Raw genomic sequence first — 14,248 nt, 5'->3', positions numbered from 1 at the left:
GATAACATAGTCTTATAAACAAATGGCAGTATTTCATTGTACATATACATGAAACTGTAGCAGCAGATATGTTTACACTGAAATCAGCAAAGGCATGTAGTTTACCAATTATTTCGTATACTCAAACGGAAGTTACTCATTGTGTGAGCTTGTGCACTGACTTAGTAAGCTTCTATAAATTCTAGAACAAGAACTGTAACAGTCAAACTTGCAGTGACAGTGTTGATAACATGGGAAGGGACGGAAGGCAAGCTTGTCAGCATCCTTTATTCTATGTTTTTGTCGTTACCTCAAATCATGGAAAGAAACGGTGTGCATTGCCTTGTGGTAACTGTTATGAGGGTGATTGACAGGTCATACTAGTTTGCAACTCTGGAAGGACAATGGGAATCTACCAGGTGTGCTTGTTATTTACATAACAAAGGATGTTTACAACTCTGGAAGGACAATGGGAATCTACCAGGTGTGCTTGTTATTTACATAACAAAGGGTGTTTACAACTTTGGAAGAACAATTGGAATCTAGAAGGTGTGCTTGTTATTTACATCACAAAGGGTGTTTACAACTTTGGAAGAACAATTGGAATCTAGAAGGTGTGCTTGTGATTTACATAACAAAGGATGTTTACAACTCTAAAATGACAATTGGAATCTACCAAGTGTGCTTGTGATTTACATAACAAAGGATGTTTACGATCTCCTGAGTTGCCTACGTGAGACATTTGCTAGCAAGACCACATTCTGATTGGCTCATGTGGAAACTCAGGTGGTGTTCCTGAGTTTGGGCCATTTATGCCTATAAATAGGCTAGACTGAGGACAGTTGGGGTCCATCATTTCAAATTAAGAACCCGTGTATTGCTGCTGCGATATTGTGAGACAAGTGATACTGGCTTCAATCGTCGTTCTGTGAGACTTGTATGAACTGCTCTGCGATCTCCTGCTTTCGGCGGTGCCCTCCAGAATGCCCTCTGCAAGCAATACTCCGGTATTTCTTCGCTGTTGTGTTGCAGAAGCCATTGACTGTCATCAATTTCCACATCTTGGAACTGTGGCTTATCCCCAATGCACACTTCCCTAGACAATCCCCTATTTTAGTTTATTTATTCATTGTATTTTTCTGTGCTTTGTTTCTTGTAATTATTTTGAGAGGTATTAAAGCCAGGAGTGTTTTGGTGCATGTGTATTTCATTTCCAGTACTATTGTCTTGTTTACCCCATTCTAGCAGAGAAGGAACCTGTCCAGTGAGAGTTATGTGGGTGCTCCTCTCAATATTAATAAGCAGGCCTTACACTGTGACAAAGCTTCGAAATTTAGACAAACGACGTAAGCTTTGTTTATTCCTATTAAATTCCAGAGACGAAAATAAACATGCATCATTACGGTACGACAAGCTAGTGGTTGAAGGCGAGGTGTCAGATCTTTATATATATAGTCTCAATGTGCACGAGATTTGTAATAAATTGGACCTATGTGTTAAAATTACGAAATATACTTGGAAGGAAAACAGTCGTAAAGTTTCTTATTATTCATTTGGGGGACTAAAGGAAAAATACATTCGACTGATATATATTTTGGACCAACTAAATAGAGGTAATATTTCTAGGGCTTCAACTATTTTGGGGATATGATCTGTAGAGCTGCAAATGAAATCATGAACAAAACCTTTGTTAAATCTTGGTATGACAATGGTTGCACCAGTAGGAAGAGGGTTTGTACTGCGGCATTTTCTAATAATGACGCGTTTTGTAATAACTTACGCGTTTTGTAATAAGGGTGGCAGCGTTTTGTAATAAAATCACTGACGCATTTTGTAATAAGGGTAGCAGCGTTTTGTAATAAAAAAATACCGACGCGTTTTGTAATAGGTGGTAGCAGCGTTTTGTAATAATATTCATGTAATAAGATTACCTTTTGATTTCATCACTACTTTTTGCTATATGTGTGAGTTTAGAAAGATGTTACTTAAAATAAGTAATTATATAATTTAAATACGGCAACTCGGATGGTTGTAAAACTGCATTTATTACTTTATGAAACAAGTTTGAAAAAACAGTACCATCATATCTCTAGTGCTTGCGCCAGTGGTCGAATTTAAAGAGGTACTAAAACAGTTTAAGACCAGTCCCCAAATTATTTATATTATTATTACGTTCGTAGTGAAAAAAATGAATTATTATCACTTGCAATTAATATTAGACGGTCGACTGTGGATTACCAGTCACTATACAATTGATTGCATATGTCAGTTTTGTGTTTTGACCAATAAAATTAATTGCTGGATTTACTTCATTAACCTACTCGTAAAATAGAGAACCCAGATATTTTTCTAATTTTTAAAATTCGGTTCAAGATGGTTGCCTCATAGCCATTTTACTGATCAACAGTGTTAAAAAGATGCATGCATGAACTTGAATGATTGGTGCTTTGAATATGGGGGGTACGTACATGCCTCGTTAGATTGTGGTGGATATCTGTGAGTATTTATTGACTAATGGCATACAACTTTTTCGTTTTTTTATAAATTGTCTTAAAGGTTTTGACATAACGATTTACCAAACCAACGCTTTAGATCCATTTTCAAACTACACTTCGCACATTGTGTTTTCAAATACAACGTCCCGATAGTGTACGCAATCCGTAGTAATTTGCGGCCACGGTAATAACCTATATTAAAATTTGTAAATGTTAATTTATTTACAACCAGCTCCAAATTAAATTACATGGAAAGAGATTCCCCCATTACAATGAACGAGGCGTTTGAAGCGCTAAATAATAATAATAATAATAATAATAATAATAATAATAATAATAATAATAATAATAATAATAATAATAATAATAATATACTTTATTTCGAGCTCATATAAACATAACTAAAATTACAGAAAAATAAGAATAAATACCAAGAAAATGTACATAATAAATTTGTTAAAAAACATGGCTCAGCCAAGTACTCAAAAGCGTACTACATTTCATTACATCTGGGCTATAAATAGCTGTAATTATTGCATTCTTACTTTTTATAATTCTTAAAAAGAAGTTCGCCATTTCTTTTCTACGAAGAGCTTCACGATTATGTACAAGGGTTTGAGTCATACTAATATCCCTCTTGCCAAGCTTCAGTAAAATTCTAAATGCATTATTATAACACGAACTCGATTAATCTGCCCTTTAGTATGTATAGACCACAAATGGGAGCAGTACATAGTCGTACAGTAACAATTTAATTTTTATTTTTGAAGAGCAGTAGGCAAATCTTCGAATAAGCCAGTTTGCTCTAGCGTAAAAACTTTTCATTTGTCTATTAATAGCATCACTATCATCTCCATGTTTATTAATGACCACACCCAAATAGGTGTGCTTGTCGACAAATCGCACTGCAACACCATTCATAAATACGCATGGAATTTGTCTAATTCTACAACGAGGGGGTACCATAGAAATACATACATACTTTTTAGGATTAAAAATAATACTGTTTGATACAGAATATATACAGCAAATAGCAACTAGTCTTTTAAAACCTTTAACTGACGGACAAAGTAATACAATGTCATCAGCATAAAATAGGTGATTTATACATTGCCCACTTACAAAACACCCAATTTTCTCAGTCATTAGATCTTTACTCAGTTTATCCATATACACTGCAAAAAGACGAGGAGATAATATTCCCCCTTGTCTGACAACATTTAAAGCAGGGAAAGACATAGACATAGATAGTCCCCATCTCACAGAGAATTCCTGGTTTCTATACTAGAATACAAGTACTCGGACTGGAAACACAGGCATATTCCTGCCAAGAAGCTTACGAAACAGGATCCATTGATTAATCCTATCGAAAGCTTTAGAAGCATCTAAAAAGCAGAGGAAAACTGGACTGTTATGAGTTTTATAAAAATTTACAATCTCTTTCAATACAAAAATACACATATCAGTAGAGTTACGGATGATCAGTAGTTGTAAGAAAAGTTTCACATAGAGTCAAAATAATCAGTTCATACACTTTAGAGATAGATGTAGCAAGCGCAATAGGTCTGTAATTATTTGTATCTGTAGCATCACCCGTTTTATCTTTTATAATGGGCACAAGAATTGTATCAAGCATACGTTTAGGTAAAAGGCCATGTACATGGCACATTGAAAACAACAAGGAAAATAACACACACAAACGCTGATCTGCATATTTCAAGTGTTCAGCTGTGATGCCATCAGGTCCAACTGATTTACCTAGGGTCAATTTATTAATTGCACTTCGAATTTCAAATGGTTTAATATTCATGTCTTGTTCATATATAATATTAGAAATACTAGATCTAACATAAGATTCATTTTGGTTATCTTTAACAGATGAAAGTAAGTCTGCATAATGACACATATCAGTAATATCATCTTTTCCATCACACCCACCTACTGATACAGATAGAGGAGGTGCCTTATTATATGAATATACTTTCTTCCAAAAATTTCTCGGGTTCTTACTCGCATAATTGGTCGCGAGCGCATCAGCTTTCGCTTGAATTTTATTTTTCCTACAAAGTCTTAAAGCATGTTTAAATTTTGCTCGTGTTTTTTTCATCAACTCAAAAAACGGACCATGACGAGAACTTCTATTTTCACGCCATAAAAGGAAAGCATCGCGTGCTATAGTATGATACTCTTTTACATTATCATTCCAACCAGGCACACACCTTCCTGTCTTTTTTGCATTGAGGGGAATGCAGTCCTTGGCCGCCTTACATAGAATTTCTGTGATATCATTGTATAAATTATCAATGGTATTTAAATGCGTGGTGTTCTTACAATCAGTGTCCCTACAAACAAGAGCATCGGCAGAAATATCAATTGAAGCCAAACACCTATGCTTTAGAGTGGCGTATTCAGTAAGCAAATCGTCACTTACACTATACCAGTCAACACAGGTGGAATTACTATAATGAGTAGATGCAAAATCAAAACGTTGGCAACATTCCAAATCACAGATCACATTAAGTGGAAAATGATCCGAACCCAGAATATCATGTAAAATATTAATATCTGTAATAGTTTTGTGAGCAGCAGGTGTAGCAACGCAGTGGTCAATCCAAGACGTTGTATGATGGGCTTCACTGTAATATGTAAAATTACAGTCACCAGTACCTAATATTTGCAAATCTGACCAAACAAACTCATTATCATCACTATAGTTGCATACTTCATTACCAAAAGTTGAGTGGATATTCGCATTCCAATTACCTACAATCATAACACAATTTGTACTTGCCTCGTCCACAATAGCTCTAAGTTTACATAAATATTCAACATACTCGTGAAAATTATTGTCGCATTCGGTTGGCATATATACGTTGACAATTGTTAATTTTCTATCTGAATTGCCAATTTCCAGACCAATAAGTCTGCTATCACTATAACGTTTAATTTTGACATTGCCCAAAGTTTTTCGCCATAATATCGCAACTCCGCCATACGGCCGACCAAGCCTTATGCCACACTCTTCATAGCAGATTCACCCATTGCATTAAAATCATTACTAACATTTGATAACATACAAAGTTCTGATTTTGTGAGCCAATGCTGCTGCAATAAACAAACATCACTTCGATCACAGATATCCTTTACCGATTGAATTGAAGATTTAACTCCTCGGCAGTTATAGGAAGTTATTCTCAGCTTCATGTTGATTTTTGATTTCTTGATGGATAAAATCTTCGAATCAATATGTCATTAGGCCAGTTATCTGCGTCTAACAAAGTTTTGCTAGTGGCAAAACTCATTGTCAGCTTGCACGAGGCGTACGTATCAAATTTTGTTTTAAGCATGGTGACTTTCACGTCATTAATCCCCAGGGATCGCATAAAAGACAACATATCTTCGTTAGTAGTACTTGGGTGAAGACGACTAACGAATAGTTCTATAGGAGGAGTAGTTCTAACTGCTCTGAGGCTACTTGTAACTTCATTCTTAGTCCCAGTAATTATTCCGCGATTGCCATTGCGACGTTTATGTTTAACAACAGTAAATCCATTGTCACTGGAGACCGATGATATGCGAGAGGCAGGTGGTTTAGCTCTTTGATTGGCTCCTGAGATATCACTATTACTTGCAACGGATATCGGTGTTCGCTTTAATGCTTCACTATATCGTTTCGGCACTTGCAATATTTTATCCCCGATTTGATTATTCACAACTATGTCATTAGTATTATCCAATTCGTCAGATTTTGTAAATGGATCTTTATTAGTTTTGTCATCACATGTTATTTTGCAAGCAGTAAGATTTTCAGTGATATCATTGTGCACATGTTGCTTCAGTGACGCTTTCAATTCATTCATCTCTTTACGTAATAACAATAGTTCAGAAAGCACGCCTTGATTGTCCCGTTTATTTTTATCATCATTTTTAAGTTGTGCAAACTCATATCTCAGGGATTTCATTTCTTTCAAAATTACAGTCACGTCAATATTAGTTATATCAACAGGAGGTAATTTAGCTAGATCTTGAGCGACAAAACAAGGTACATTGACATCATCAAGCTCGTGCATCAATATTATCATATCATGGATGTTATTTGCTCGCTTGTTTTGACCTTTTCTTTGTATCCGTCGATTACTGGAATCGGATTCACATGTCTCGTATAATATTTCCTTTGTGTTTTCAACTTCTTTGTCATCATATACATCGACGGATAATTTAACAATCACGTCAATTCGCAACACGTCAATTTTATTCCACAGGAAACAAAGGAGCTCATTAATAATAATACCGCCCGTTACCTGCGAATTTCTCGAACGTGTAGAAATTTCTCGATTTTTCTCATATTCTTTTTTTCTGGCAATTTCAGGAAAACGAACCTCATTACAGTTCTCACATAATTCCAGGTCGCCTTTACACAATTTGACCTGCTGAGATACCCCACAGTCCACACACCGTGGCATCCTATCGTCAGCTGCATGCAATTATGTCCGACTTCGTCGAACTATTGTGACATTCAGAGAAGTATAATCTAATCTTGACACTTACGGCGATAGAACAGCACAGATCAAGTTTAAAAGTACACCAGTTAATGGAGTTGATATTCATAGACACGCCAACTTACAAAACACACGGGTAAAATCATTAGTTGATAAGAAAGCACTAATCAAACACGGAACTGATTTACTATCACCTACTTTCAATATGGCATTTATCCCAGGGTAAGTTGTCATCGTAATTCCAGAGCTTCGCTTGATGAAATTCACACTAAACACTTTTTATTTCAAATGGGAAAATAAAAAATTGGACACACCTACAAGAAATTGGGTTTACTCCCAGACGATATCTATTTTGGCACGGCATAATTTCCGCTATACCACTAGAATGGAGAGGTTGTACCTTTTTTGTTAGACCAAAATAACCTATTGGTCTGTACATTAACAACATATTTTGTCCATTGAATACGGTAACATGTAAAGTAATACGGAAAGCTTATTTTCAGCAGTTGTTTCAATTAAATAAAATCAAGTGGGAAACTATTTTTAATTTACCAATTAGAGTTACCATTGAAATAAAACTACAGTAGAAACTAAATCATAATGTTTTATATACGAATACTATGCTTCACCGTATGAGACCACCGTTCGTGACCTCTGGTCTTTGTTCTTTTTGTCATAATAGCGATGAAACTCTTAACACATTTATTCGTTACATGCAACTGTGTTGCTGTCCTTTGGACATCTATATGTAATAGATGGGATGAATTTTTAAATACCCCAGACACTTTCACAGATATTCAGATTTTGCTGGGCGATGATCAGTTTTCAAGTTTATTGAACCATATCATCATTATAACCAAACAAATGATTTATTCCTGTAAACTAAATGATACTCCACTTTCATTTCGTCTGGTGGAAAAAAAGTTATGGAAACAAAAGAAATGGAATATTGTATATGTAGTAAAAAATAACACTTTCGAATTGTTTCAGGTGAAGTGGGGAAACTTTACCTAATGTTGGTTTGTGCATCCTACAATTCACAAACTTTATAGCTTTATATATGATTCAGTTACTTGGTAATCTGTCTTCATTTATGTTTTTTTTTCCTTTATAATTCTTTTTCACAGCGTAAATTACTGTATTTATTTCCTTAAGTTCTGAGTAATAAAACTTTGTAAATGAAGGAAAAATTTTCAACATTTTCAAATGTTTGTTTTATAGGTTTTTACCATTTTTTTAAATATGCAATGATCTTATTTGAAATTTGCATTTTATATTTTTTAGCAAAAAGACGGAATTTGCGTTATGACGATGATAATTCGCGGCTAACCAATAATTCGGAAACCATTATTTTCCGTGAGTTTCCGAATTAAGCCGAAAGCGTCATAATGCCACTCGGCCAACAATGATTCAACCAGACGCGTAAACGAAATTACGATAAAAAAATTTAAAAACATGCATTTTACAAATTGGTCTACTTTGCCGGTCGCAGTTGTGGCGGCATACACACTTCAAAGACTGTCGCCCAAAGTTCTCGCCAACTGAGACGAGCTAGTAAGGGACGACGGACCATTCAATAATTGAGAGGAGGCCCATCTTTAAAGATGGACTGAATTATTCGCATATGTATAGAATATGTATATGTCTCTACTCTCCGTTACTCGGCTGTGGCTTTATACATGTCGCTTTCAGTGAATAGATTCTGCTGGGAAAATCCCACCCTCTACGAAAGTGTGTGTACTAGTAAGTCACAAATAATAACCAATCATCGTACGGTGTAGAAATAACTGACAGCAGCGCACGCGTCAAGCCAATCAAAACTAATAACTGTGTCTTGGACAATAAGTTGTATCAAGTGTTATTTTGGCGGGAAATTCGGGCAGTCTTATATATATGTATGACGACCAAATTGTAAAAACAAATTGTAAAAACAAGTTTCATATTTGAAATTGAATATTCAAAAAATATATAGAAAAAACCTGTATAACAAACATCTCAGTTATTAGAAATTTGAACTTTACTCCTATTTCATATGTATGATCAGGAAGTTTGATATTGGTTATTACCGTGGCCGCAAATTACCACGGATTGCGTACACTATCGGGACGTTGTATTTTGAAACACAATGTGCGAAGTGTAGTTTGAAAATGGATCGAGAGCGTTAGTTTGGTAAATCATAATGTCAACGAAACTTCTATAGTCGTTCAGATTACGCCTTTAAGACAATTTGTAAAACACGAACAATTTGTATGCCCATTAGTAAATAAATACGCACAGGTATCCACCACAATCTAACGAGGCATGTACGTACCCCCCATATTCAAAGAACCAATCATTCAAGTTCATGCATGCATCTTTTATGGGAGTTTTAACACTGTTGATCAGTAAAATCAGGCAACCATCTTGAACCGAATTTTAAAAATTAGAAAAATATCTGGGTTCTCTATTTTACGAGTAGGTTAATGAAGTAAATCCAGCAATTAATTTTATTGGTCAAAACACAAAACTGACATATGCAATCAATTGTATAGTGACTGGTAATCCACAGTCGACCGTCTAACATTAATTGCAAGTAATAATAATTCCCGCAGTCAACTGAATCGGCTAAATATCATTTTTGCACTACGAACGTAGAGCAAAATGATGGTAGCGTTTGCTCCAATCTGATTAAAATCTGATGTAGTGTACGGGCTTTAATTATTTTGGCTATAAACTTATTTTAATTTTATTTTTTATTACTTTTGTTATTAATGCCTTTTTATTTTATTATTTTACTTTGATTTTGATTTTTTTTAATTCCGCCCTACATACATCTGATCCGACGCCTACGTAAGTCCCGTTCAAATCTCGCGTAAGTAACAGCCAATCACAGGCCCCCTTTTATAGAGTCTGTCGGTTGCTTACTTTTCAGTGTAGCGATACTCTACGGGCAATCTTTCTGTACATTATATTTTGCCCACTTGAATAAACCATTAATAGAAAATTGCTAGTATATTTTTATTTACAAAAGAAATTCCACAGCATTTTCCAATTTTTGTCATTACATTGAATATTTTGTTCACTTCCAACAAATGTGTACACTTCCTGATACATCTTCGCCAGCCAAGGTTCGTTTATTCAGTCATCGCTTCAATTTTACATCAAACACTGAGCATAATTATCTAGAATGGAAGCAAAAAAAAAAGTAAATCGTAATGATTAGAACACTGTAAACAGCTATAGTAAACAATGCAAATTTTAAATTGTATAACGGTCACCGGCCCACGGCATCGACGCAGAAAATTGGAGCAATAAAATATTTCCTGATCAATTGCGATGTGTTCCAAATAAAAAATATTTTATTCCAGTCCAAATCAGCTCAATTACTTTGATAAAGAGTTATTGTATAATGTACAAAATGTTGATACATTTTGATGAATATTTACAGCTACGGCTTCAATACCGTAGACGGTTTTGACCCGATCGTCAACAAAACATCACCCGTCTCCAGGGCAAGCGACTGGAAAAAGACACCGGTGTTCGGTCGAACCGGTGGAAACAAAATCGTCACTCCCAGAATAACTACGCAAAGTAACGATCTAAACTCGAACCATTCGAGCCACAATATAAACATAAAAAAATGACTTTCGTTGCATTTGACAATGATAAACTTACCGAAAAGCCATGTTCTTCTCGGTCCTAACGTCGGTATAATCCGCCATTTTATGTTTGAGTGTGTTTGCCACCTGACTCTGCCCAGTGACGTCATCATGTGCGCTATAGAAGAAGGTCTGTGATTCGTTGACTAAAATCGTCGACAGTGGGTCTCGTTGAAATCTCGTTACATAGGCATCGGCTCAGATGTATGTAGGGCGGAATTTTAAAAAAATCACAAAATCAAAATCAAAGTAAAATAATAAAATAAAAAGGCATTAATAACAAAAGTAATAAAACATAAAATTAAAATAAGTTTATAGCCAAAATAATTAAAGCCCGTACACTACATCAGATTTTAATCAGATTGCGTTTGCTCGAGCGATTCGCTCAAGATCTTAAAGTTATACTCGTGCTGTACGATTCAGTAGGGTGTTCGGTACTAATCGACGTTTGTATTTTTTTCGAAAGTATGTTGATTGAGACGACTTTACAAAGTTGTCGCTAAGAACAAGCTTTATAAAGTCAAAAAACAGGCACGTAATTAACCACGTATGTATGCAGGACGTTCTAGTTGCTGTTTTATTTTGTCGTAAATATTTGTTGTGGACAAAACTTGTTTTCACAGGCCACAGTTATGAAAAAAAAAAAACGAGGTCGATATAATCTAATATCAATAAAACATCCACTGGCATGGTATACTACATCGATTTTTGTACAGAAGCTCTCGATATACGAGCTCGTGTAATTAAGTGAGCTTGAAATAATACAGTTGAAGAATTTCCGAGATATTTCCAAGAACAGAAGGACTGACTTAGGGGCGGACGTATACCCCACCTCGTCACACTAGCCTCAGGAGAGAGACATGACCGTGTCTGTAGCGTAATTGTCAATGATTGATATAAACACAGTAATATTGTAAATAATTTTGGGACTGGTCTTAAACTGTTTTAGTACCTCTTTAAATTCGATCACTGGCGATATGATGGTACTGCTTTTTCAAACTTGTTTCATAAAGTAATAAATGCAGTTTTACAACCATCCGAGTTGCCGTATTTAAATTATATAATTACTTATTTCAAGTAACATCTTTCTAAACTCATACATATATAAAAAAAAAGTACTGATGATATCAAAAGGTAATTTTATTACATGAATATTATTAGAAAACGCTGCTACCACCTATTACAAAACGCGTCGCTATTTTTTATTACAAAACGCTGCTACCCTTATTACAAAATACGTCAGTGATTTTATTACAAAACGCTGCTACCCTTATTACAAAACGTGTCAGTTATTACAAAACGCTGCTACCCCCTATTACAAAACGCGTAATTATTACAAAATGCCGCAGTACATGGTTGTACGTAGAACATTAAATCACTTTAGAAGTAACATAAACTTTTGACAATTTAAATGAATATCTATTTACCTAAAATTAAGAAAATTAGATTGTTGCATCAATAAACCAAATACTAAGCAGTTTGTTTTAGTCAATGCTAAGTTCTGGGAAAATTGATCCATCAACAAATATTAAATCTGAAGAAAGACCGTTTCTCAATTTTATTTCTAGACCAATCAGAAAATAATAATTTTATCAAGGGAGTGAAATTATTTCTTGACGAGATTAACCCTATTATGCACCTCGAATCTGAAGTGACTTGAAACTTGTCTAGCGAGATTAAAAACAAATAAAGCCGTAGGAATTGATGGTACCACTCCAGAATTATTATATTATTTTATATTGTATTGCCAAAGCTATTTAGATTCTTGTAGTTCTTTTTCTAAGCAGTAGATACAAGGGTTAATTGTGTCATTGTTTAAAAACAGTTCGGAAGACGATGTCAAAAATTATCGGGGAATGACTTTGCTATCAGTATTTAAAAAATTACTGTACATTAGTGAAGGAACAAGCTGGATTGGCGGTGAAGTGATGGTCGAATAAACGAATATTGGCTTGCAAAGATGGCGGTGAAGTGAGGGTCGAATAAACAAATATTGGCTGGCAAAGATGGCGGTGAAGTGATGTTCGAATAAACGAATATTGGCTGGCAAAGATGGCGGTGAAGTGAGGGTCGAATAAACAAATATTGGCTGGCAAAGATGGCGGTGAAGTGAGGGTCGAATAAACAAATATTGGCTGGCAAAGATGGCGGTGAAGTGATGGTCGAATAAACAAATATTGGCTGGCAAAGATGGCGGTGAAGTGATGGTCGAATAAACAAATATTGGCTGGCAAAGATGGCGGTGAAGTGAGGGTCGAATAAACAAATATTGGCTGGCAAAGATGGCGGTGAAGTGAGGGTCGAATAAACAAATATTGGCTGGCAAAGATGACGGTGAAGTGATGGTCGAATAAACAAATATTGGCTGGCAAAGATGGCGGTGAAGTGAGGGTCGAATAAACAAATATTGGCTGGCAAAGATGGCGGTGAAGTGATGTTCGAATAAACGAATATTGGCTGGCAAAGATGGCGGTGAAGTGAGGGTCGAATAAACAAATATTGGCTGGCAAAGATGACGGTGAAGTGAGGGTCGAATAAACAAATATTGGCTGGCAAAGATGACGGTGAAGTGAGGGTCGAATAAACGAATATTGGCTGGCAAAGATGGCGGTGAAGTGAGGGTCGAATAAACAAATATTGGCTGGCAAAGATGGCGGTGAAGTGAGGGTCGAATAAACAAATATTGGCTGGCAAAGATGACGGTGAAGTGAGGGTCGAATAAACGAATATTGGCTGGCAAAGATGGCGGTGAAGTGAGGGTCGAATAAACGAATATTGGCTGGCAAAGATGGCGGTGAAGTGATGTTCGAATAAACGAATATTGGCTGGCAAAGATGGCGGTGAAGTGATGGTCGAATAAACGAATATTGGCTGGCAAAGATGACGGTGAAGTGAGGGTCGAATAAACGAATATTGGCTGGCAAAGATGGCGGTGAAGTGATGGTCGAATAAACGAATATTGGCTGGCAAAGATGGCGGTGAAGTGATGGTCGAATAAACGAATATTGGCTGGCAAAGATGGCGGTGAAGTGATGGTCGAATAAACGAATATTGGCTGGCAAAGATGACGGTGAAGTGAGGGTCGAATAAACGAATATTGGCTGGCAAAGATGGCGGTGAAGTGATGGTCGAATAAACGAATATTGGCTGGCAAAGATGGCGGTGAAGTGATGGTCGAATAAACGAATATTGGCTGGCAAAGATGGCGGTGAAGTGATGGTCGAATAAACGAATATTGGCTGGCAAAGATGACGGTGAAGTGAGGGTCGAATAAACGAATATTGGCTGGCAAAGATGGCGGTGAAGTGATGGTCGAATAAACGAATATTGGCTGGCAAAGATGGCGGTAAAGTGATGGTCGAATAAACAAATATTGGCTGGCAAAGATGACGGTGAAGTGATGGTCGAATAAACGAATATTGGCTGGCAAAGATGGCGGTGAAGTGATGGTCGAATAAACGAATATTGGCTGGCAAAGATGGCGGTGAAGTGATGGTCGAATAAACGAATATTGGCTGGCAAAGATGGCGGTGAAGTGATGGTCGAATAAACGAATATTGGCTGGCAAAAATGACGGTGAAGTGATGGTCGAATAAACAAATATTGGCTGGCAAAGATGGCGGTGAAGTGATGGTCG

The 14,248-nt window shown here is 36.1% G+C and overlaps 1 protein-coding gene and 1 long non-coding RNA gene across 2 annotated transcripts; both read right to left on the bottom strand.

Annotated features, from left to right (window-relative positions):
• Positions 1-5,674: 5,674 nt before the first annotated feature.
• Positions 5,675-6,937, bottom strand: LOC100368535 (uncharacterized). The gene has a single exon (XM_006821910.1). It carries the CDS (start codon positions 6,935-6,937, stop codon positions 5,675-5,677), a length of 1,263 nt encoding a protein of 420 aa, XP_006821973.1.
• A 3,019-nt stretch (positions 6,938-9,956) lies between these two features.
• On the bottom strand, positions 9,957-10,957 carry LOC146735847 (uncharacterized). The gene is made up of 2 exons (XR_014931203.1): positions 10,628-10,957; positions 9,957-10,134 (listed from the first exon to the last, which is right to left on the bottom strand). It is a non-coding gene; the product is annotated as an uncharacterized LOC146735847 (long non-coding RNA).
• Between the last annotated feature and the right edge of the window lie 3,291 nt (positions 10,958-14,248).

Source organism: Saccoglossus kowalevskii, chromosome 12, assembly GCF_978046115.1.
Source record: "Saccoglossus kowalevskii chromosome 12, keSacKowa6.1, whole genome shotgun sequence".
Taxonomy (NCBI): Eukaryota; Metazoa; Hemichordata; class Enteropneusta; family Harrimaniidae; genus Saccoglossus; species Saccoglossus kowalevskii.
The sequence above is the reverse complement of the archived record's forward strand: the minus strand, read 5'-3'. Positions and strand labels throughout refer to the sequence as shown.